This window comes from Monodelphis domestica, chromosome 1 (genome assembly GCF_027887165.1).
Source record: "Monodelphis domestica isolate mMonDom1 chromosome 1, mMonDom1.pri, whole genome shotgun sequence".
In the NCBI taxonomy this organism is placed as follows: Eukaryota; Metazoa; Chordata; class Mammalia; order Didelphimorphia; family Didelphidae; genus Monodelphis; species Monodelphis domestica.
This window is the reverse complement of record NC_077227.1, coordinates 172,800,933-172,827,665: the sequence shown is the minus strand read 5'-3', so window position 1 is coordinate 172,827,665 and position 26,733 is coordinate 172,800,933. Positions and strand designations below refer to the sequence as shown.

The following is a 26,733-nucleotide window of genomic DNA, read 5'->3' as shown; positions in this document are numbered from 1 at the left end:
TGGAAACTCTGCTTTGGAACTCTGGGCAAATACCTTTCTGAAAATGCTATTATAACTCCCTTAACCTTGATGACTGGCATATTTATTTTCCAATCATATATATGCAGACTGAGATCTTTTATACCACCTTTCCTGCTTGAATATTTGTTTACAATATCCACTGGCTTGGTATCATTGGTATTACTTATGTCTTTCATATTTCTATTATCCTTTCTTTACTACACTCAAGGTTTTGATTTTTTGGAAATTGGTATTTTTGGATTCATAGTCAGATAGCATTAGTAAAAGAATAGTGTTAATTTTTTTGTCAATATTTCTAGGAACAGCTAGCAATTATGGACTTCAAATGGGAGGGAAGGGAAAATATAAGCATTTATATATCTCCTATTCTGTGCTAGGCACTGTGCTAAGGACTTTACTAATATTATCTCATTTGATACAACAATGATGTGAAAGTAGGTGGTTTATTATTACTATTTTACTACTGAGAAAATTGAGGCAGGCAGAGGTTAAGTAACTTAACTAGGGTCACCAAACCAAGAGGGTCAGTCTGAATATAAACTCAAGTCTTCCTAATTTCAGGCTCTGAGCTCCATCTAATGTGCCACTTAGCTGTAATATTCAATGCAATGGGTAGTCTGGCTATTGGGCATCTATTCTTCCTATCATGCACAAGAGTAACTATATACCTGGGAAGTTTGACTGAATATAATGAATCATTATCTTATAGTCTTTCCCTTCCCTTCCCTTCCCTTCCCTTCCCTTCCCTTCCCTTCCCTTCCCTTCCCTTCCCTTCCCTTCCCTTCCCTTCCCTTCCCTTCCCTTCCCTTCCCTTCCCTTCCCTTCCCTTCCCTTCCCTTCCCTTCCCTTCCCTTCCCTTCCCTTCCCTTCCCTTCATATTAATATTAATATTCATATTAAAAAATTCTTACCTTTTCCTTAAAATTGATACTAAAAATCAGTTCCAAGGCAGAAGAGCAATAAGGACTAGGCAGTGGGGATTAAGTGATTTGCCTAGGGGTCACACAACTAGGAAGTATCTGAGGTCATATTTGAACCCAAGACTTCTTATTTCTAGACTTGATACTCTATCTACCAAGCCACCCACCTGCTCCTCCCATTTAAATATGAAATCTTTAAAAATTATTGATAGATTTGAACTCATATCTCTCTGGTAGTCAGAAAGATCCAGAGGAAAGTCTTCATTATACTTGCTAATTCCTTTATTGAGACTTTGTGGAAGTCTATAATAATAAACCCCACAAAAGTTGAAAAGGCATAGGTGGATTACAGTCTGCATTGGTAGAGGAACTATGAGATCTCAGATCTTTCAAAATATTTAAGATGAGACAAAGAGTAATATAATAGTCAGCTTATCCTCTCAATAATTCTCATGTACTTTGGCTAATTTTTAACCCCCCTAGGACTTTCCTTAGGGCATTTTTCATGTCCTTGTTGCGTAGACTGTAGATCAGAGGGTTTAAGAGTGGAGTTACTACTGAGTACACCAGTGTGACAATCTTCTGCATTCCAGCTGGATTCCCAGATGTTGGGCTCACATACATCACCATCAGGGTGCCATAGAATAGAGACACGACCACCAGATGGGATCCACATGTGGAGAAGGCTTTATGCCGGCCAGCACCAGAAGGAACACGCAGTACAGCTCTGAGGACTAGGGTGTAAGATCCCAGGATGGAGAGAAAGGGTCCAAAGATAATCATGGAGTTGAAAGTGTAGCAGATGAGTTTAATAACAGGAGCAGGGACACAGATGAGGGCAAATAATGGGCCTGGGTCACAGACAAAGTGGTCAATGATGTTAGGTCCACAGAAGGGCAGCTGAGATATAAGAACGATGGGAACTGGGTAACAAAGGAAGCCACTCACCCAGCAGGCAGATATCAGGTTGGCACAGAACCTCCCTGTCATGATGGTGGGGTAGTGTAGAGGTCGGCAGATGGCTAGGTATCGATCATAGGCCATGACCGATAGGAAGAAACACTCAGTAGTACCCAAGGAGAAAAAGAAGTAGAACTGGCAGAAGCAGCCAGAGAAGGAAATAGTCTTGGTCTCTGATAGAAAGTTGGCTAACAAGTTGGGAACAGTAGAAGAAACATACCATATTTCAAGGAAAGCAAAGTTTCCCAGGAGGATGTACATGGGTGTGTGGAGCTGCTTGTCCCATTTCACTGCACAGACAATGGCTCCATTACCCAACAGAGTCAGGATGTACACCACTAATATTAAGAAAAAGAAGAGATTCTGCATTTCCCTATGACCAGGAAAACCCAGGAGGACAAACTCAGTCACAGTGTGTCTGATTGACCTGTTAGGCTCCAAAGCTGTGGAAAAGACAGATGAAAATAGACCAACTGTCCTATTTCCAAGTAAGTGTCCAAAGGAGAAAGTTTAATTTTCACGGGGAAACATACAGGTTCATTCTGAAACTAGCTGTCCTATCCTTAGCTCTTATGGGACATACTCTAGCAGGGGGAATCATTTCCAGTTTGAACAGGTTTCTGCTAAATCTAATGGCAAAGAGACATCACAGATTTATTCCTGCATGATGTTCTTTGTGCCTGGATTCTGGGGGGAATACATATAATACTTAGACTCCTGACTGTTTTTCCCTTAGGGTAGGTACAGCAGCAGAACACATTGAGTGGTGTACATAGAAGGACATACACATGGGAACCAAAGACCACCAGAGTTCATAGAATCATATATTTATGGGTTGAAGGGAGCTTCGAAGTCATCTAGTGCAATGACCTTATTTTTTAGCTAAGGAAACTCTGGCTGGGAGGATATTAAATGATTTGACCTAGGTTAGATGAGGTAATAAATAGTTTAACCAATATTCAAATGCATTACTCTTTCCATGGTCATGCTGTCTCAAGAGTCCTGTCTATTTTGTTGGGAAATAATCTATGCTCACGTATGAGTTGGGGCCAGTCTCAGTAATACTAATTCTTTTTATTATTACTTTTGCTGTTTAAGTATCCTGATTGAATGAAACTTCAGCAAAGAAGAAAATACTTATGTCCTCATCTAGTGAAATAGCTCTATCTGCTCTGGACTTGCTACAATGTTTATTCTACTGTGTTATGATTAGTAAGAAACAGACTTTCATTTTGAATGATCTCTTTCTCTATATCTTAGTAAGATTTGTTCTTTAATGCCAATGTCCATCACTTCTTGGCCTCTTAGCTAAGATGGAGTGTTTAATAGTAATGTGCATCATAAAGAGATAAAAATGTGTCAGTTTTCTACTTGGTGTAAGACAGATCTTGAAGTTGAAATCACAATGATTTTTATTTTTGCTAATATTTGTAACCAGTGTTATCTACAAACAACACTTTCTTTAGCAGTGTCTGATTGCAAAGGAAAACATAAATGCTATCACTTTCAGATGAACATATGTATGATATTTTATTAAAACTAAAGACAATTTTTCTGCAACTTCTGTTAGTCATTAAAACTAATCACATTGTAAAAATGTTTTAATATTTCTTAAGATCAATTCATTCTTATTTTACTTGAATTAAAACAGCAATAGACTTAGTAGTAAGAGAAATAAGATTTTTTGACTAATTTCAAAAAGCAGATTCCATTTGTCTATGCTGGAAACATAGATACTTCAGAGTCTACAGGAATGTGCTCAATATTCACTTATCAAACCATGAGGAAGATATATAAGTCAGCTAAGACTTGGTTCCTGTCTCCATGAAGATTATAAAAATAGAAATTACCAGATCTTTAAGGGTGAGGAGTACAGTATTAAGATGTCTAAAAAGATTTTCATTAAAAATGCAAAGGAAAATCATAACCCAAGGAACAAAGTATATGCTAATAACAAAAATATAAAATGACAGATTTAAAGTAGTGAATGTATCAGAATTACAGATTTGAGGGTTGGAAGGAACCTCAGTATCCATCTAAGTGCTGTGTACCTATGGCACACATGCCAGAGGGAGCTGCTCCCTTCCCCCTCTCCACACCTGCCTGGGGACCTTTCTTACATCACCAGACCTTTTGCTCAGCAGCTGAATCAATGGGAATACTTCCTCCCTCCCCTGTCTGGGTTAAGTTGGGAGCTCACTTGCCATATGAGGTTTCGGCTTGAGCACTCAGTCTCTAAATTTCCACCACTATCACTGATCTAGCATAACTCATACATAAAAACTCCACTATAACCTACTTAGTAAGTGATCAGCCAGGCTCTCTTGTAAGAACTCCAAAGGGGGAAAAGGAAAACTGTGTGATTCTTAGAGGAAATTACTGCTATTTCAGATAATTTATATATTGAAATTAATTTGTTTAAATTTGTTATGAAAGCAAGTTTAGTTGTATTTGGTATTAATTATTTTTTAAAACAAAGCAATAAAATATTCCAATGTTTATATTAAGCTAGGGGTAAAATCACAGATTTTTTTACATAACATGGTTGCTTACCAAAATTCCTCCTTATGTTCTCCATCAAGTCTGAGGAGAGGAAGGGTTTATGGTTCTGTACTTGTTTCAGTCTGGAGGAAACACAGAAGAATATTTTCAAGAGAAGGGTATATTTTGGTAATCATTTTAAATATTAGACTTTTTGTGATGAAAAGAGTACTTGGCTCTCTTGATGTGATTTTTCATGTCACTGAATAGCTTTAACTCAAATCTTCCCAGTTTCAAGAGAAGATATCCTGTTTAAATAGGCAGCAAAAGGTTAATGAAATGGGTATTGAACTTGGGAGTCAGATGACATGGGTTCAGGTCAGTTTTCTCATCTGTAAAATAGAGATAAAAATACTTAAGCTACTCCACTTCCTATAATTGTTAGGGAAATGTTTTGTAAACCATGATTTATTGTGTAAATGTGAAGTTTTATTTAAATAGTGGAGTTTCACTAGCAAATTCTAATTTCCAGAAATGTCATCTAATTATATTAGAAATTAAACATTTTAAATTAGGCATTTAATAATAATAATAGATTGGGCATTTAATAAGGCACAAAAAATTTTAGAAAAAGAATTTTTGATACTTTCCAAGATAGGAATTAGATATGTAAAAACAAACAAGCAAACAAAATCTCTATGCTCGTAATCAAAAGACCCTGTTGCCAGTCTCAACTCCAACAATAGCTAGTGTTTTTGAGTCTCAGCAAGTAATTTAATCACCAAGCCAGTTTCCTTAACTGTCTATTGGGGATAATACCAGTTACCTGTTTTAGAAGGTCCTTCAGAGAATCAAGTAAGATGTGAAAGCATGTTTTAAAGACTTTTCTGTCCATCACCTTCCTGTTCTCATTTATCCAAGGAACTAAGACAGTTCAAGTACCACATCTAGCTTCTGTGGGGACTGCTAACTTCCTGCAATTATGTTAATTTGAGTATGAACAAATTCTTTCCCCAATTAGATGAGCCAGCCCAGGGTAAGAAATTTTTCAAGTGAACTTCCCTAGGAAATGAGTAAAATGTAAGCTAATAAGTTTTTTTAGAACAGAAACTATTTAATTTTTGTCATTTGTAGTGGAGTTTGAGGCCAATGAGACTTTTTATTAAAATGTCTACTATATGCTGGGCACTGTGCTAAGGGGTGGAGGATACAAAGAAATGCAAAAAAAAAAAATTCCTGTTCTCAAGGAGCTCCTAGTCTAACAGGAGGAGACAACATAGAACTAGCTGTGTACAAACAAGATATGTGCAGGAAAAACTGTTGGTAATCTCAGAGAGAAGGCACCAAGATCAAGGAAGACTGAGAAAAAACTTCTTGAAGAAAGTAGGACTTCAGCTGAGACTTAAAGGAAGTCAGAGAAGCCAGAAAGTAGAGAACACAAGTCCATACCTCTACTGGGTGACCACTAAATGCCAATTCAATCTCTACTATATGTTTTTAGTCAAGATCCTAGTAGGCAATTAAAGTCTGTTGCATTAAATTGAATTTAATTATCTAAATATGGAAACAAATGAATTTCCAGAACAAAGATGTCAACTTGCTGGCTTATCTTATGGGATCCTTAGCTCTTGTTCCTTATCTGGGGTCCCTGTCCCTAATTCTCCTTTTTAAAGTTTGGCTGTTAACCTCTCTCCCTTCCTCCCTTGGCTCCTCTCTGTTCTGGTGTGTGTGTGTGTGTGTGTGTGTGTGTGTGTGTGTGTGTGTGTGTGTGTGTGAATGAGAGGCCCAGTCAGGAGGTAAAGCATTTTTAAAAACAAAATTTTATCATGTGTTTTGTTTCTATACTGCTTACATTTCCTAATCTATCTCTTTTTCCCTCCTGAGAACTATCCCTCATAACAATGAGGAAAGAGGGAAGAAAATACTTCAACAAGGCCACCAACATATCAAACAGGTATGATTTTTCCTACCTTAGTTCCTCATCTTTGCAAAGGTGTGTGTGTGTGTGTGTTTATATGTAGTGACTGATGAAGACAATTAATGAGTTAATAAATTATTTCTAGGTGGATAAAGAAACATTTTCTAGGACTGTATTTGAACAAGTATTCTCAGAATGTATTGTGGCACCCTGCCTAATTGCCCAGGAAAGGGTAAAAAAATCTTCCCCTCCTCCAAGAGCCTTATGTGGTGTAAACATTATTATTACTTACTATAGTCACAGAACTGTTATCGATGGAACCGGGAAGAGAAACTGAGACTTCTTATCCAGAAACTGGAGCTCATAAATCTGAGCATCTTGTTCTCTGACCTGGTTATATGATAGAATGATAGAATCACAGAAAATTAGATTTAGAAAAAAACTTTATATAGCTGAACTAAGTGAAACACTGACAATCTCAAGCCTATGTGAATTTTATTAGCAAGCAATTAAAAAAAACTATTACCTTCTGTATTAGAATCAATACTGTGTATTGGCTCCAAGTCAGAAGAGTGGTAAGGGCTAGGCAATGGGAGTTAAGTGACTTGCCCAGGGTCACACAGATAGGAAGTATCTGAAGTCAGCTTTGAACCCAGGACCTCTTATCTCTATGCCTGACTCTCAATCCACTGAACCCACCTATCTTCCTCCCAGCAAATTTTATTGTATCTAGTTCATCTATGGTAAAGGTACAAATAAGTAGAGGAGAGTAGAAAAATGAATGTAGGAAATTCATTTCTGGATTCCAGTAGCTGGTCTCACCATATCTGAATTGCATGGCTCCAATCTTTCCCATTTCCTTGATTGGAATAGATAAGTGCTTAAAAGGATATGCACCCTTTTGAGACTTTTCAGAGGAAGGCTTCTTTTGCCCCTTGGATCAGTGGATCTCTGCTATGAGGACCATTAGTGAAAAATCCCTTTGGTCTCTCCAAATGAGCTTGTTTGCTACTGGAAAAGTTGAAACAAGGGCAATGAGGAAGTAAAATGGTATGAATGCTTTTGATGAAAATCACCCTCTATAAATTATTATTTGATATTTCTATATGAGAAATAAGGATGCTACTGTGCCCACTCTCTGAACCGCCTATTGAATCTGTGGACATGAATTCATGAGATTAAATGCATACATCCAGACATTATCACCTAATCATTAGGTGTGACTGTCTTTCTTAGCACCTCTGCATCCTAATTACAGATTCATTGTCCTGAGTCCTCCTGGGGTATCTCAGTTTCTAGACAGAAGAGAACCTCTAGATTCTTTGGTTCTCTCTAGAAGTACAAAGAATAAACAACTTTAAAAAAGAATAGACATCCAACAATGTACAACAGTAGCAGGCGTTATATTGGCTACAATACACATTTTTCTCTTATAACTATAGTGTCATTAAAAATAGCTAATATTTATATGGTGCTTTAAGGATTGCCAAGTAGGTTACAAAATTATCCCATTTTATCCTCATGACAACCATGGGAGGAAGGTGTTATTACTATTCTTCCCACTAAAAGATGGGAGTAAATGGGAAGAGACAGAGAAGTTAAGTGGCTTGCCCTGAGTCAAGGGTCTGAGGCTAGATTTGAACTCTTGGACTTTCTTACCCCGTGTCTAACATTCTATCCACTCTGATACCAAGCTGCTGGTTCACCTGGGTGAAATGATCAAAGGATCATAAATTTAGAATTGTAAAGGACCTCTGTGGCCATCTAATTAACCCAAACCACTTATTTTATAGATGAGGAACTGTAAAGGTCAGGGAAGTTATGTGATTGTCCTGTAGGTATTAAGTTTAGGCAAAGTGGGAAGAGTTACAAGGAGCTCCTTTTCAAGCATCCTAACCTGGAAATGGTTTAATGGATTGAGGGGAAAAGAGGATCATAGAAGCTCAAAAAGTATTTTTATTTCAGTTGACATTTTTCATACCTGATGATTCTGGGAGCTGTTCTCTTGTACTAACTTGAACTATGTGCATCTGATCCAATTTATGTTTCCTCCCAGTAATTATAATTAAGTCCCAGGTTCCTCCTTAATGAAGACCCACAGCTTCCCAATTTCTGTTATTTAGTGTCTTTCCCCTAGATTTTACAATATGTTGGATGGTTTCCCACTGGGTTTTGATTAATGAGACACAGGGGTCAAAGTTAATATCTGTGAAATCTCAGGAAGTTTTTCCTTTGGGTGAGGATAATTTTTCACTGAGAAAATGCTTCCTCTCTCTAGGGAAATAAATATGTATTCTTTATTCACAGTATATTCATATCTCCTCTTCCTTTCTAATCATAGGCTGACCTTATATGGCTGTTATCATTCAGTTAGCAATTTTGATTTGAAATTTCCCCCCAAGAATAATGGATACCAGTCATATAACTTATTTCATTCAATTTAAACTTTGATGAATATTTGTCCTTTCCAATTAGTAGTAGAAGAGTAAGTAGTTAGGGTAATAGAATGGGAGCCAGAAATATCTACTTTCAAATCTTGCCAGTGATATTTGGCTTGATTTATGATTATGGGAAAGTTCCTAAAATCAACCAATGAGTACTCATTAAGCATTTAACATGCATTGAGCTCAATAGAGAACTAAGTAATTGGAGTCCCATCTCAGAGGATGCATGGGCAGTGTGTGCTCTGCTTGATGATAAACTATGTGGGAAAGGTTGGTGAATCTACCTCTGGAATTGCAAGATTTTCTGTGAGCCTTTTGATCTGCTCATGAGTCAACAAAGAGAGTATTCAAAAGACCCCTGAGGGGTTATTGAGTGTCCCTTTTTTCCTTTTTTCTCTTCTTCAGTGAGAAGGATGAACAGATATTAGACCTCAAACTGGGGAACCTGGAAACAGAATGAAGCCCTTGGGTTTCTGAAAGAGAGGTAGGATCAATGCCAGCAGTCTCTTACTTCCCAGCTAGGAGTTATGCTAAATTCTGGGGATACAAAAAGGCAAAAAACATTCTGTAACATTCTGTTCAAACAGGGCCACATCATTTCTATCTATCTATCTATCTATCTATCTATCTATCTATCTATCTATCTATCTATCTATCTATCTATCTATCTAATCAATGTATGTACATGTGTATGTATTTTTTTTATACAAGGTGTCCCCAAAGTCATTGTGTAATTTTAAATTTGGGCAAGGATGGATCAGTTACAAGGAACTCTTTCTCAAGCATTCTAACCTGGGAACAACTTCCTGGATGGAGGGGAAAAGGAGGGAACAGAACCTCAAAAAATCGGGTTTCAGTTGACCTTTTCCAAACTTGGCAGTTCTGAAACTTATTCTGTTATATATTAAGATTTTTAAACTTTAAAGGTCAAACTACACTGGGACTTTTGGGGTACCTTATATAGTTTGTGTGTGTGTGTGTATAAAATTTACTTTGAGTATACTGATACACATGTATATATAATGAAATATGTCTACAGGTGTAATAGTAGATAATGTAGTATACATGTCATATATAACATGTGTGACTTTGGATTGATTTTTCAGTAGTACAACTTCTCAGAATCCTATTAGGGGATTTTCTGGAAAAGATACTGGAATGGATTGCCATTCTGTGCCTTGATCATTTTATGGCTGAGGAACTGAGGGAATCATGGTTAAGTGAGTTGTCCAGTGTTACACACTGCTAGTAAGTGTCTCAGGCTATATTTGAATTCATGTAGATTCCATCCATCCATCCATCCATCCATCCATCCATCCATCCATCCATCCATCCATCCATTCATCCATCCATCCATCCATCCATCCATCCATCCATCCATCCATCCATCCATCTCTCTCTTTCTCTCTGTCTGTCTTTCTTATATAAGCACTGAAGATTGACAGGGATCCTATCCACAAGTTAAATATGAAAATGGGTTGTATTTCACATGTTGTCTTATAAGACACTTTTAACCATTCTAAGCTGTTCCTTGACCCTAACACCCACCATTCTTTTAAAATCAATAATCTTTAATATATGTATATTATCTGTTTGGAAATTAAGAAACAATAGAACCTACAATGAATTACAATTATGTGTGACCCAAAGGACAATGGAGAGAGTTATAAGTGTAAGTAGGTTGTATATTACCAATAATGAATTGCCCTCAAAATATGTCATAAAATGCATTGTCAAGGAAATGTCTGATTGGAAAAAGGAGGGTTTACTATTTAGTTAGAATAAGGGATAAAAGAGAGTTACATTCAATTTTTGAGCATGATATTTTATTATTTTTACAGAAATTAGAGTTTTTTGAAATCATTAACTATGTATTCAGTAGCTTCAAAATGAATCTTGTATTTTAAATCTTTTTTAATTTAATAATGTCTTATGCCTTGTTGTCACGGGTGGGCTCCAGCCTCACTTGCAACTCCAGGGTTTCCTGACAGATGGAGAATGATCAGTCAAGAAAACAACAAATGGAAGTCAGCTTAATCATTATGGTCATGGGACTGCTTTGCATCTGATAGCTTCTCTGCCATCACCATGCCTGGTTTTTATTTTTATACCCATTTTCTTGGCACTCAGATACATTACCTAACATGCATGTCCAAAGAGAGATAATTGGAAAAGTGATACATTAACTTTTAACAAATCACTTGATTAACATTCTATATTCTTATATTGTGATTACAGACAGCATACAAGATAAATGATTTCATTACAGGTGGCTTAATTTTCTCATTACCCTGTGAGAAGTTTTGAGCTTACAAACAATCAAGGAAAATTACTTATTGCTTTTAATAAAATGGGATAATTAATCAGCAGTTCTTAAAAGACAATTCAACAATCATATCATTGAGGTTGAGGGGTACTGGGAACATACTTCAAATTTAGACTGATCATTTTTCAAGGTTTTTACTAGGGAGTTTCTGAGTTACTGGTTTGTGTAATTGAGTCACTGAGGCATATTGAAGCTTGATGTACTTGTATTTATTGTATGGCCCTCTATGATTGATTTGTGTGCTGACTTCATGAGAATAGGTTCCTGTAAGTGGGAAAGTTTTGGGCATGGCTTGTAGCTGCAGATTTACTGGGAATTATGTACCTAAGTAAACGTTAACCCATGATAGTCTTTTTGGGATTGGGTTTGAGGGTCTGATCTTTTTGGTGATGTTTTGGGGGAATTAGGGTACAGGTATTTTGCTCTTGCATTATTTCTTTTGAGACTAGGGGGAATAATAATCATGTCAATTCATAGATAAGGGGCATTGATGAAAGAGGTCATGTAAAGGGGGACTGGGTGGGCAATCACATTTTGCCAAGGACAACTCTGAGGTCTCCTCAGCTACCACACATGACTCTGTCAAGGTGTCATCACCTGATGGCTCCCAGCACCTTGTGCCTTTTATTTTTTCACAGCAATAATTTCCAAATTCCCAATTGTCCTCCAATCCAATAAATATTTATCATAAAGAAAGACATTTAAGTGTAACCTATTAAAACAGTAACCATGCAACATTTTCCATTTTCCATAATTAGTTCCTCTCCTCTTCAAAGAAAGTAGAAAATGACATTTCCTCATCCATTTTCTGGGTTTGCTTTCATCTTCACTATTGTGTGAATTAATCCTAGCAGTGTGATGACAGGAGGGAGTCAGGGGAATAGGTAATGTAATTTACACCTATTTATAGTCCATGATGGCCAGCAGACACAGTGGATCCCCATTCCATCCTACTCTCAGAGGCTCCCTTTTATAGAGGGGCTAACTAAGCATGTATAACAGGAACCATGTATACACATATACACATGTATTTCATTGGTAGTATGCTGATAAGGATGTTTCCAGGGTCAGCAAGGACATTTCCCAGAGCTGGAAAGATGTGGCAATATGCTTGAAGGAGATACATATGCACATACTTATATAACATGGTGAATGAGAGGGCAGCTTTCCTTGTGTGACCCAGACATGCAGTTGAAGTCCTGGCATCCCACACTAACTTATGTCATTGCCATTCCCCTAATTAAATAGCTGCTGTTACTATAGAACCCACTGATTAACTCAACATTCTATTCCCATTCCAGTAATTAAAAAATTATACGTCTATTGGTGATCATATTAAGACAAGACAATGCATTCAAATAGAGGAAGAGTGATTAGTTAGCAATTTGTTTGGTAAAAACCCCTAGGTTTTAGTATCTACAAGCTCTTTATTAATGAGATCTGAGATTCAATTGGAAAAGAAGGCAATGGGATCTTTGGCTGCATTAGGAGAGCCAAAGCCTCTAGGAAAAAGGTGGTGATGATTTTCCTCTCCTCTGCCCTGGTCACTAGAATGATAAAAGACCTTGAAACCATATAATATGATGACCAGTTGAAGAATCTGGGGATGTTTCACCTGGAAAAGAGAAGTCTAGATAGCTGTCTTTAAATACCTGAAGCTGGAATAGAGCTGCCTTGGAGGTAGTGGTTTCTCTGTCACTGAAGTTTAAAGTTCAATGAACACTTATGAGAAATTGTACTTGATGGTTGCTGAGGTCCCTTTCAACTCTAACATTTTGTTTTTCGATGAGATAAAAGTTGATACCAACAACATGCTATGTTGTAATTATATTGATTCCTTGACTTCCAAAAATTTGTTGTTCTTTGCTTCTCCCCTGCCTTGCATGATGATGATGAATGAAGAGCCATTAATGAGAACAGTTACATACTCAAAAGATTAGCTCCAGAATGGAATTGTCTGAGCACAATATATTCATTTTGTTGTGACTGACCCAGAGTACTTATGTTTTCAGTGTGGTGAATGAGTCACTCATTTCTAGATGCCTGTTAGCATTGTTGGTTTACTTTTTCTTGGCTTTGGAGTGGCTCTTTGTCTTCTTGGGCAGCAGCATGACTTAGATGTTGGGCATGAGTGCTGATGAGTGGGTGAGGGCCAGCACTTCAATCATAACTAATTTAAAGAGAACCAGGGCTGAGGACTCCTGGAAAAAATACAGGTGCAATTTTTCCATTACTTCTTTGCATTGAGATGATGGTTTGAATGTGTGAAAAGTTAAATTCTGATGTTCTTTCCAGGCCACTTAACAACCTGGTGCCAGACTAGACTTTTATGTGTGAACAATCAATTAATGTGGCTATTTTTGCCTACAGATAGAGGTTCTCTGTGCTACTGTGATTTTATTAGCCTGTCCTCTTACAAATGACGTGGGCAATTGCACTGTATGATGTGAGTTTTCATGCTCAAGTTTATACCTGTCTTAGAATTAAGCAATTTCAGGCTGAACATCACCATAGGGATTCTATAGCCTAGAGATGTCATCTCATAATCAGAAAAACTCTGCAATGTGATGCATGACATTATGTGGTACTGCATGAAACAAATATGTCATTGCATGATATAAATGTATCATTGAATGTCTTTGGGTGGGAGATGGCATGCTCCCATATCATTGCATGATGCATAAATGCCATTGCATATCCTTGCATGGAAAAAGTTGTCATTGTGGGATAGAGGCATGTCATTGAATGACACATGTGCATCATTAAGTGTCATTGCATGGCAAGACATGTTGCTGCATGAATAGGAAGTACCATAGCCTGTGAAGCACCACCACCTTTGTAGTGTGTTTGGAGGTCTGCAAGGGCAGTGATCTACTAATAGGTAGGTCTCTTTCTTCCACTTTCAATTTCACCTTTTTTTACTATTTGTATGTGTCTGTGTGTGTGCATGTTCATGTGTGTGTGTTGTAGTAGTTAATTCTCTGCTAGAAATATTATATATTTTAGAGGTAATTAAAGATTAAAAATATAAAGAAAATACAAAATAAGAAAGCACATGTCTAGGCCCAGAGAGCCCATTCACAATCACTCACATCTTGCTTGATAGGTAGAGAGTCACGTGTGCTCCGAAGAGGAAATAGGAAGAGAGAGACGTGTGTCCCTGGAAGTGAAAGCAGGAAGAGAGAGCCAGTAGGCTTTACAGCTAGTATAAATAGAAATTTTTATCCCGTGAAGGTGGGAACTCACGTGAGACTAGAGGGCATCCTGGGAACTAGAGCAAGGACTTCTGGGGATTGAAATCTGGGGTTCAAATCTCCATGTTTACATTTCTTCATTTGATTGTTATTGGGGAAAGAACTTTCCCCAAAAAGGATCATGAAAACATAATCAACTTAAACATTACAACAATTTGAGGATAAGAGGAAAAAAAAGAACAAAACCAATAATTGCTAGACACATTGACAAAAAGCCAGTTAGGGGGCAGTCCCCTTTGGCATGAAAGTATAGATACAAATAAATGTTCAATCCACCACACCCAAAGTTCAATTTTGATCTTCTTGTGCAGCTTGTGGTCTGGAGGCTTCTTCATGGAGTCTTCTCCAAACAGTTCAGTTTCTGGATTCAGAGAGGTATCATCTTTCTTTACCTAAAGTTCTTCTTAAAAGGAATTTAAACTTTGCAATTTAAAATAATATTTTTACATTTCCCCGTTAAAAGGGTGATTGAAAAATACAGGATCACTTAGGGATGCATGGCTGAGTTATGAGGTATATGAATCAATTGGCAAGAGAAATTAAAAAGACATCAGAAAAATCCAAATAAAAAAGAAAATTCTGGATGAAAATATAGACTATCAAAGTCTTATGTGTAAAAATTCCAAGGAAAAGTAAATCTATAACAGGTCCTTGAATCAGGGCCCAATTAAAATGATCTAAGCAAGGATGCATTTACCCAGTCAGTAGCCAGGACTACAGAAAGTTGCCACACTATGAAAGACAGAAAAGGGACCAGATTATAGGAGCCAAGTAGGAGCCAAGTTTGGGGATACTCATCTGTATTTTCAGAGTGAGTGTGGACACAAGGAAGGCCCATGTCTTAACAATATTAAACATAGCAACCTCGAGTCTTCACACTAGGTTCAAGTCCTTTGTATTGGCTTGGAAGTGCATTAATCCATCCTGGATTGGTTTTTCTTTGGCCCTATGCAATGGATCTTTTATGTATATCTTGTCCTGGAATCAGACAGAATCATTAAGTAAAGTCCCATAATTTTTTAAAAAAATAATTAGTGGCATCATTTTTATAGTCTCAAGCTTTTGGGGCATGCATTAGCAAGTGTATCTTAAATTTATATGGCTGTAAAATCAAAAAAGTTAAAGAAAATCTAAATACTGGTGAAGTGCTTCAAATATAAAAAGGAGAGAAAAAACTGAAATAGTATATTGCACATGCAAGAAAAATATAATAAAAGAGTTAAAAATTCAAAAATATAGCTTATAATCACTGACACACTGTGTCAGCTAAGAAAATATAAAATATAAGGCTTTCTCACCAAAAATGAGATCCATTTCCTTTTCATATCTGGCCATGATCCACTGTGAGTGCAAGCAGATGAATTGAACAAGGTAACATTTTTCATTTTTAAAGAACTGTAGTACAAATATGTAGATATCAATATCCCCAAAATTCTCAATAGCCCAATTAATTACAATAGCAAACAAACATACTATCATTTTTACACAAGTTGCTATATGGCATTTTAAAAGCCTATGAATTGATCAATATTTGTCACAATTTTTACAAATGTAGCAAATCTTTCAACCTTGGTAAGCATATTTTTAAACAAAGTAAAATTCATTTTGGGTTTAGAACATCATCAAGAAATCTAGATATCATTCTGGTGGAAGTAAAGTAGTGAGCTGAAGAGTTATGAATGAGAGATGTTCCTTTTTTGGAGGCTTTTTAGGGGTACAAATGTCCTGAGATTAACTGCCCAACTTCCATTCATGTGTGTGTGTGTGTGTGTGTGTGTGTGTGTGTGTGTGTGTGTGTGTATGTGTAGTGTGAAACTTCCAGAGCATTGAGCCAAGGGGCAGGAAAAGCAGGAAGAGGGAGCACATAGATGTGAGTTCAGCAGATGTTTTCTTTTATCTGGGATTTCAGCTCTCCAGCTTAGGTCTTGGAATGCATCTCCTGGGGACATGAGAGTCTACTTTAATTCTTTCTCAAATGACAGTGAGATGGATCAGCATAGGAGAATGCTGGGCCTAAATTCATGGAGACCTGAGGTCAAATCTAGCCTCAGACACCAGATGTGTGAATCCAGACAAGTTATTTAGCTTCCTCTGGTCTCACTTTTGTTAATGCTAAAATGGGGATAATGGCAGTATCTATTTCCCTGAGTTGTGATGGTCAAATGAAATAATATTTGTGGTGTATACAATAAGTGTATAATTAGTGCTGCTTTTCTTTTCCTTCTCACATTACTGTTGAAAGTTAATAGGGTTATGAAAAACAGTGACCCAGACACTATCCAGCCATGGTCTAGTCCAATGATGGTGACCCTTTTAGAGACTGAGAACCCAAATTTCACCCTCACACTGCATGTGAGCTGCCCCCTTACCCAAGACAGCGGAGGAATGAAGCACTCCCATTGGGCTGCAGGGCAGAGGAGTGGAACATGTGGAAAATGTCCTCAGGGACAGGTGGAGAGGGAGAGGGGAGCAACCCCCTCTGGCATGCGTGTCATAGATTCACTAACATGGGTCTAGTTACGTCACATCTATCATTGACATCCTGAGGCAATCAAATATAAGTCTTCTAATTTCTGTGTGAGAAGGTATGATAGAAAGAAAAAGACTAAGGGGATAGCTTGAGCTTAAGAAAGAGAAGGATATGTAAAGGTGATATGAAGGGCTTTGAATTTGTAGAAAAGGCCAGAGACTGAATTTGAGGAAGACAAATTTGGGAAAACTTTAAAAGCATTTCAGGAGAAAGATTTGTGTAAAGTGTATGTACAACTAAAGCTTAAAAATAAGGAATTGACTTTAGGAAAAGAGAAAACAGAATAGGATGAAAAGAAGAAAAGGGAAGCAGGAGGAAAATCATTTGAAAAGAAAGAAGAAAAGGAGGAAGAAATGGAGGAGAAAAAACCCTCAAAGAGAGTGAGAAGGTAGTTGGCAAGATAAGTAATACAAGCTAAAGGGGTACTCAAGGGGAAGGGAAAGGAAAATTGCATTTAAAGTATTAGATTCTAGAGAGGCAAGGACAGTGATAACTTCAGACTTGAAACCACTTACAAGTAATTTGCCACAATATTTGCGGAAGATAATAACAATCTCTGCATGTACTCAACTTCAGGCATGGTGAACATAACATAGCATTTATTATTATTATTATTATTTTTGCTGTGGTAGCTGGGGAATGTGGATCCAGGACACACTTGCCTCCAAGATTATTATGATCTGCATAGGGACTAACAATCATAGGTACACACCCAGGGAGGTGACAGCTGTCATTGACCAAGGCAAAGAACCAAGAATTTCATCTCTAGTGAGGATGGTCCATAGGGGCAATTTTGAATGGCCTGCATTTGGTGGTCAATGTTTGTCTTTTTGTAACCAACTGATTGCTATCTAGGCTTAATAAGCAAACGTTTCTTCCTCCTAGAAGAGAAAGTAAAGAGGCTCAAGGACATTTTCTTCCATTGTCCTGGTTATCAGGGAGAATAAAGTATAAAACATGGAAGCTAGACTTTACTTTTGTCAACAAAGAAGATAATTTTTCAGAAGAGTCAGAGTGGTGATTAAAAGAGTATCATAAAGAAGAAAACATGAAGAAGAGGAGATAATAAATACTTGAAGTTAAAAAAGATATGAAGGGAGGGTGTGCAGTTGAATGGTTCAAAATGGTTGAGAGCCAGGTCTAGAGATGGGAGTTCTGGGTTCAGATCTGTCCTGTTTGATCCTAGGCATGTTCCCCCTTCCCTACCCCTTTCTGTTCTTCTGCCTTAGAAGCCATACACAGTATTGACTCTAAGATGGAATGTAAGGGATTAAAAACAGATATGATTATCACTTCAGTAAGAATGTAAGTGAAACCTCTGAAAAAGAAGTAGCTGCTTATTTTCCAAGAAATAAGAAACTGGAGGTACAGGTGCTACCAGATGAGTGATCATCTATTAAGTATCATGGAAAAAAGAGTTGAGTTGTGGTGGGTGGTTGCTGCCTGGTGAGGACATAGAAAAATATTACTCACCCAATGACAATACAGATATCTGTTGTTTTCCTTTGTCATATTTCCAAGGCATGCAGGAAACCTCCCAAGATTTGTTAGACAAAGTAATCATTACTAATGATAATTCATATGTCCATAAATTATCCTCTCAGAAAAAAACCTAGAAGCATTTCTAATGATTACAAGAACTTGGGCAAAGCTGACAAATCATCCCTGAAGAGGTAATTGGCACAGGTCATGATTTTATCTCCACTGACTATTGACCAGAAAGGAATTTTTGAAGTCAAGAGCTGACTCTGAAGTTGATATTTGAAAATTGGGCTTGGATTTCTGGACCATGGCTTAAAATATAACAGTGGCAAATTTGTAGCTAGTCATAAGCAAGGGATAACTAGAATGTTGTTATTTAAGTTTAATCAAAGCATTTTTAAACTGAAAAGAAAGTTGGATAAAATTACCTACCTATATACATTAGGGTAAGATAGAGTAGCTTCAGTGTTAAAAAGAATGACATTTGGAACACCCAGACTTGAAGCCATTCATGAATAGTTTGGCACAACATTTGTCCATGGGAGAAAATAACAAAAGACAGAGAGTACTCAGTTTTCTGATCTAAGATATCTATCCATACATGCACAAAGCATTGCTAATGAACAACATGGAATAGAGATTATAAAGGAAGGAGATATTTTATTTATCACAGAGACTTGTTGAGATTATAAACCTTGTCTGGTTTTATTTCTGTATTAGACTACTTTAGTCAAAAGATAGATGGTAGAAAAAAGGAAGGATGAATCTAATTACTTATTGAGAAATATATACAAGCAAGGAAATTGAATGATGAAAACAGAAAAATATATGATGAAGGCATTTGTGTGAAGACTGGAAAATCCATGAGACTAGTTATGGGGGAAGAAGGAATAGAGGATGTGTTGAGAGGATGGATTACAAATCGCATACAGAGATGTGCTATACAAGTGACCATAGACTTCCTTGTGTTGATCTGTCTGGTCTGTTTTGGCCTCCCTCTGATTTGTTCTTGGTGATCTGTTCCTCAGCGGATTATCTAACTTCTCCAAAATCATTCAAGATAACAATTCCAGATGATTATCCATCCCCAAATGTCAACTTTGGTCAATGTAGCTCCTGATGTGAACACTCAGATATAATTTTGTGGAGGGGAATATCTTTCATTAAAATATCTATGGTTTATGCCCTTACTCAAGGAAGCCAAAGAAACTTCAGTATCTGATTTAATTTTGCTTTTCCAAAAGGTTCCTCAGGTATCTTTTAGATATTCAGTCTTATAAAAGCATGGATTTAAATGCATATATTAAAAATTTAGTATGTCCCAAACACAGTGCTAAGTTAAATTGTTTTTGTTGTGGTTCAGTTTACATTTTATTTTGTTTATATTCAACTCTTTGTGACCCATTTTGAAATTTTCTGGCAAAGATACTGGAGTGTTTGCCATTTCCTTTTCTAATTTATTTTATAGATAAGGAACAAGGGAAAATCGGGTTAAGAGACTTATCTAGGGGACAGAGCTAGTGTCTGAGATGAGATTTGAACTGAATCTTCCTGACTCAAGATCCCACATTCTATGTACTGAACCATTTATTTACCTATTATGCTAAGTACTGGGGATCTATAAAAAAAACCCAAAAATAATTCATTCTTGACCTGAAGGAACTTACTTTTTAATAGGGGAAGACAAAATAAAAGGTAGTGGTGGCTAGAGAGAATTTTTTTTTAATATTATAGGGATATTGAGCAGAGAATATAAGGGAGAAGACTGACAAACTCTTTTCAGGAGCAACTAGAGTATTGAGTTTGATTATAGTCCTAGGCTTGGAATGGCAGTAGAGTAGAGGGAGAAAGGGTTGTGCAGAAGATATATAAAAGGTAGCAAGGCAACTGCTGAAATATAGTAAACCAAAATTTTTTATTTATATAATAATACATAAAGGAGAGTCAAGAAAAGTCTATGCCATTGAGGATAGTTGGAAGGTAGTTGGAGTCTATACTTGGAATCTATACAATAAACATGATTCGTAGCACAACGAAATGATGGTCACATTTTGTCCTGCAATCCTGGTTCTATGTTTGGTTGCTCCTTAGCTCTGTGATCCCCGGTTGTTCCATATAACATTTGACACATCCATGAGAGAAAAAAGTGCATTTCTTCTCCAAGTCCAAGTTCTTGGTTTTGTTGCCTTTTTAGTTTATGCTATTGTAGCTTCTTCTCTATGCATTTCAGCTTGCTGAAACCTTGCAAAATGAACTAATTCCTAATTCAGACATAAAGGAAGATCACAAGTATATTCTATAGATATTAGTGGCAATGCAATGACCCTGAACAACTCGGAGGAACCTACAAGAAAAACCACTATCTACATCCAGAGAAATACAGTGGGAGTAAAAACACCAAAGAAAAACAACTGCTTGAATACATGGATTGAAGGCATATTGTTGGGGATGTAGACTCTAAATGAACACCCTAGTGTAAACAACAACATGGAAATGGTTTCTGATCATGGACACATGTAATACCCAATGAAATTGCATGTTGGTTGCGGGAAGAGTGGGTGGAGGGGAAGGAGGGAAATAATGTGATTATTGTAACCAAGGAATAATGTTCTAAATTTACCAAATAAACTCATTCAAATGAAAAAAAAAACCAAGTATATTCTATAGATTGTGTATGAAGGATACATGGGATGATATGGATAAGAACTGAATAGAATTAGAGGAAATGAAAGGTTATACTCCATATCACTTCTAGAGTGACTGTGCATGTTGGTGGAATCACTAATCCATTAGAGTAAAAAAAGACATAAGCTTCTTGATAGTAGGGACCATTTTGTTTGGAATTTTATGTTCCCACTATGTAATAGCTTCTTGCACATAACAGATTATTATATTAAATGATTTAGAATTGAAGTGAATTTTATATGCATGAAATGTTAAAAAATAGTAATTGTCATTTTCAAACTCAAAACAAAACATCAAATTGTATTGAATACAAGGTTTCAGTTTCAGAAACGTCTTGTTTTTATACCAAAATGTTCATTTGATGATGATTAAATTTATATTCAACAAAATTTTATAATAAAAATTCTTTAAAAATTGAGGTAATCTAAGACAATTTTAAAGGAATCTCAACAAAAAATGATACCTAACTCCAGAGAAGGAACTGATGGAGTATGAATGTAGATTAAAGGATATTTTAAAAAAGAAATCTTTTTTTCTTGTTTTGTTCTTTGGTCTGTTTTCTTCACAATGTGACTAACAAAGAAATATGTTTTGCTTGCCTACACATTTATAACTTCTGTCAAATTGCTTACTATCTGAGGGAAGGGAGAGAGCAGAGGGGGAAGGGAACTTGGAACTCAAGTTTCTGAAAAATGATTTGAAAAATTTTTCATGTAATTGGGAATTTTTTTTTTCTGGAAAACTTAGGTGTAAGTTTATTACAACAATTATAAAAATAATACATAAAAATAAAATCTCATCTTCTGCAAGAAGCCTTTATGGACCCACCTTCTTTTGATTTCCTACAATTTGTCTTACACATATTGAAAGGAAAATTGTTTTATTGCCTTTATATTATTGATCATTAAAGAAATTATCACATATAATCCTTTAGATTATGAAATGCAATTACAATTTTTATGAATTAGACCCAGTGATTCCAGTTATGGTGTATAAGGTATCAATTGTAATAGTAGAGCATTGGCCATAGTATTGGAAGAGATGTAGTTTGGTGTATTAAAATATTGTAATCAATTAAAAATATTGAAGACTTCTGTTGGAAGAATAAAAAACTTTAGACCTATGTGTTTTTCTAGGGAAGCTGAAACCCATGCAGAAGGAGTTGGGTTGATTGGGAATGGTGAGTGTCCAGTTGGCCTGATGAGATCTGATTTCTGTCTACATTTCAAAGTAAAAATTTAAACAGGTATCTAACAAGATTCTTTTACTTTTTAAAAACCCACTGAAACCTTAATTCACTTTGTTCAAAATCCAAACCAATGCCTAAAGGACCAGTATTAATGTTGTTATCTCTTGTATCTCCTTTTTCTTTGATAGAAAATGTCTATAATCAGAACAAGTAGCCAATGAAATGCAATGAAAATGTCAATAATCAAACATGTTCTACTATGAACAATTCACTGTTTTCTATATAGAATAGACTTACTGAATTGTACTTGCATTACTGTAGTGTACTTGCACCCCACCCACATCTTTTTGTTAACTGGTTTTAAAAATTTTTTTTGTTTTTACTTTTTTTTTAAACTGGAGTATAATTACTTCCTTATAAGTTAATTCATTCGTGGAATCACTGAACCTGGGGATGGAGAAATCTATTTCCTAGAAGATGTTGCTATTTATATTTGTATCTATAAGGTTAGAAGCCTAATTGCATCTCTTAGCCCTGTAATAAAAACAATTATTAATCATTATTGTGGTTGCCATTATAAAATCAACCTTCAAGTCAGGAGTCTGTCAGTAGCTCTCAACAACATAATTTTACATTAAAAAAAATGGAGATATAGGGGGAAAAAGAAATGTAGGAAGGAGACAGAAAATCTCACCTATCTAGGAAAAATACTCTAAGCCGAATTTGGAAGCCCACCCAAGTCACAAAAGCCCTTGGGGTTTGGGGGAGGAGAGTGAACTCTGCCCCACATCTTTTATCCTCCATGCCCTTACCTCCCACAACATTCAAATTCCCAAAAACAGGGTGGGGGTTTGGACAAATTTAGGGAGTGGTTTCTATCATCACACTCCTTTGAAAAGAATATTGAGAAAGCAACAGGTTACATAATCCTGTTAGGTTCAAGGTTCTAATCCAGGGGTCCCCAAACTTTTTACATAGGGGGTCAGTTCACTGTCCCTCAGACCACTGGAGGTCCAGACTATTAAAAAAGCTATGAAAAAATCCCTATGTACACTGCACATATTTTATTTTAAAGTAAAAAGTACAAAACAGGAAAAAATACAATATTTAAAGTAGAGAACAGGTAAATTTCAATCAACAAACTGACCAGTATTTCAATGGGAACTATGGTACTGCTTTGGGCTAATGAGATGGTCAATATCTGATTCCATATTTGTCATAGCTAGCCTTAACAAGTGATGCAAGTGTGCACCAGTTAATCTAGATCTGGTTGGAGATTTATGATGTTTCATTTTGGAAAAAGTCTGTTCACAGACACAAGTGCTGCCAAATATGGTGCCATTTTGAGTCCATGGTTCCTGAGATGAGGATATGTCTCAGAGGGGAGAGATGCATCCAAGTTAGGAAAGCTTATTGACTTGAATGCATCTTTCAGAGTCACAATTCTGCAGTTCAGCCAGTTCCATTTGGTAAATTGTATCCATATTTTCAATGTCAATAGAAAATGGGTTATGAAAAAGCTGTATGTTCTGCTCATGGAGATGAAGCTCTTTAAATCTGAATTGGAACTCCTTTTGCAATTTTTCCAGTGAATCCACACATGTTTCTTTTGGGAATGCAATCAAGGGTTTTTCTGCTAACAGATTTTGAGTTAAGAGGAGATGGCAGAAATTTTCTTCCTTTACTTGTTTGATAAGGAGGCCTAATTTTACTTCAAATGCTTTCACAGGTGACTGCATATCACAGATGAGCTTCCCTTTTTCTTGAAGTTGCACATTAAACTGTTGAGTAGCTCTGTTACATGTCAGAAAGGTGAGGTGTCATTTCCATTCTGCATCATTGAACTCTGGTGCTTCTTTGTTTTTTGAAAGCATAAAAGCTGTAATCTGGGAAGGGGGCCCCTGGGTCTTGGGGGCCATTCCCTCTGGCTCTAGAGTTTCTGCTTGGGCCAGACTGTGGTCCTTCAGGGGGTGGAAGCCCCAAGGTGGGGAGACTTCTTCCTTGTACACCTTTAATCTCACATCCCCTTGGCATGTTCGGACCTGAAGGTCCCCAGTGGGGAAAAGGCCCAAACCAGCCTTTCCCCCAGCCTGTGACGGCACCCCACCCCCAGCTGCCTCCTGGCTCTGGTACTGGGGAGGGAGTTGGGGGTGGGGGCAAAGTGTTCTCCTCCAGGGGAGGGCAAAGACCCGCCATGGCTCCTGGACCGAACAGAGCCACCCTAGCCCCACACGGGCACTTCCATGTTTGTCCCTTTTGGATAGTCCTTTGAAAGGATGGATAGACACAGACATAGACCTCACCTACCCCCCACCACACATATCTACACCCAGACATACTTCCCCAGCCCATCCTCCCTTCAGGAAATTTTTTTAAATGGTGGCATGGAGTCAGTAGTCCTATTAAACTGAAATCTAAAATATATAGTTTCCCACCCAATGGATTATTAAAAAATTATTTATTATTTAAACTCTTACCATCTGTCTTAGAATCAATACTAAGTACTATTTAAAAGCAGAAGAGAGGTGAGGACTTGGCAATTTGAGTGAAGTGGCTTGCCCAGTCATACAGCTAAGAAGTGTCAGGCTAGACTTATAACCAGGACCTCCTATTTCTGGGCCTAGCTTCATATTCACTGAGCTACCTAGCTGCCACACACTAGTGGATTCTTAATTTTAACTTCTAGAATCACAATGCCTCTGTAAATGTCCTTAGACACAAATAGAATGAGTAGAGTATATAAAAATATCTGTTCCCTGGAGTTTATAGGAAAAACAAATAAAATGATTCAAATGGCACAAATCAGTGATACCACAATGACACCCATAAGATCAGGTATGTTTGCAAGGTAATGGGCCTACCTGATTATTTTTTTGTGCTTTAAAAATATTTTATTAAAGTTTTTTATTTTTATACCACAATTATTTCTCGATTTATACTATTGTCACTACATCACACTCCCAGCACCCACATCAAAACCTACTTTATAACAAAATAATTATCAAAAGTATCTCATAGGCACCATATCTAATAAAATCTACAATGTTCTATCTTAATATGCACCCCTCCCCCCATACTTCTGTCTTTAGGAAGCAAATATGCTTCCTTATTTGTTTTCTAGTATTTCTCTCTTTTTTCCTTTTCATTCATTCAGAGCTTGAGTTCTTCTTGCCCTATATTCTTTTTATTTTAGTTGTTATTGTCCATATTGCACTGGTTCTGTTTATTTTAATCCAGATCAGTTTATATAAATCTTCTTATTTTTCTCTCAATTCCTCAGAATGAAAAATCATATTATTTATTTTCATATGTCAGTTTACTCAGTTAATCTCCATCTTATGGGCATTCACATTGTTTCCAGTACTTTGTTACCTCAAAGCATCTTGCTGTGACTTTTGTTTCTGTCTTTGAACTTCTTGGGTATGTTTCTAGTAGAAAAATATGATCATTTTAGTTACCCTTTTCATAATTTCAAATGGATATCCAGAATGGAGGGACCAATTCCCATTTCTAGAAGCAAAATATATGTGTTTCTTTTTTCCTACAACCCCTAAAACATTTACTATTCCTATTTTTGTTATCTTAGTCAGAGAGGCAAAACATCAGATATGTTTTAGTTTGCATTTTTGTATTATTATTGATTTGGAGACTATTTCCAAATAACAATTAATATAATTTATAACATGAAACTCTTTTAAAAAGTGCTAATAAAAAACAAATGTAATAGATTACTACTAATAGCAATGCAATGATCTAGAATAATTCTAAGGGACTTATGAAAAAGAATGCTATCCATCTCCATAGAAAGAACTCTTGGAGTAGGAATGCACATGAAAGCATATGATTTATCACTTGTTTTTTTGGATATATGTTTGGGGTTTTGGTTTTATAAGATTATTTACTTAAAAAAATGAATAGTATGGAAATCAAAAAGTGTTCATATTATTTGATAATTTATCTATTGAGCAATAACTCTTGGTAATATTTTTTTCTGTAACCTCAAATGACAAGATAATGCTGTGAAGAAAACTAGTACCTCATAAATTCTTGTTGATTCAATTCAGCAAATATTGAGTGAAATAATTCTGATTTTAATCAATTATGAGAAGGAAAAACTGTTATGACCAAGTAATAACCCTTTGAAATTAAGTATGAAAATGCTATTTTCTTTGCTGAATTAGACATTTTCCCATTCACTTCCTCATTAAAAAGCAAATTGAATCTTATTTCATGAGTGTGTCCTTCCTTTCATTTAGGAAACAATAGTTGACAGACTTGCCTCTGGAATGCCAATTTCATGTTTGCATGCTATCCTTCTAAATTTACATGCAAAAGCATAATAAATGTGAGAAATCGGGGTCTCTAGCTGATATCTACTGCACTCTGTCTTCGTTCATTCCATGCTTGCAGCACTGGACAGCTCGAGAGTAGAAATCAGGATTAGGGTGCGGTTTAAACAATGTCAGCTTTGAGTTAGTAGTAGGAAAAGCTGAGGAATTGTTATGTGTATTTGCTAAGCGCAT

General features: G+C 36.5%; 1 protein-coding gene across 1 annotated transcript; it reads right to left on the bottom strand.

Annotated features, from left to right (window-relative positions):
• Positions 1-1,391: 1,391 nt before the first annotated feature.
• LOC100029315 (olfactory receptor 11H6-like) lies at positions 1,392-26,733 on the bottom strand. The gene is made up of 3 exons (XM_056815841.1): positions 26,588-26,733; positions 4,455-4,525; positions 1,392-2,344 (listed from the first exon to the last, which is right to left on the bottom strand). The coding sequence occupies exons 1-3, from the start codon at positions 26,731-26,733 to the stop codon at positions 1,392-1,394; spliced, it is 1,170 nt and encodes a 389-aa protein (XP_056671819.1).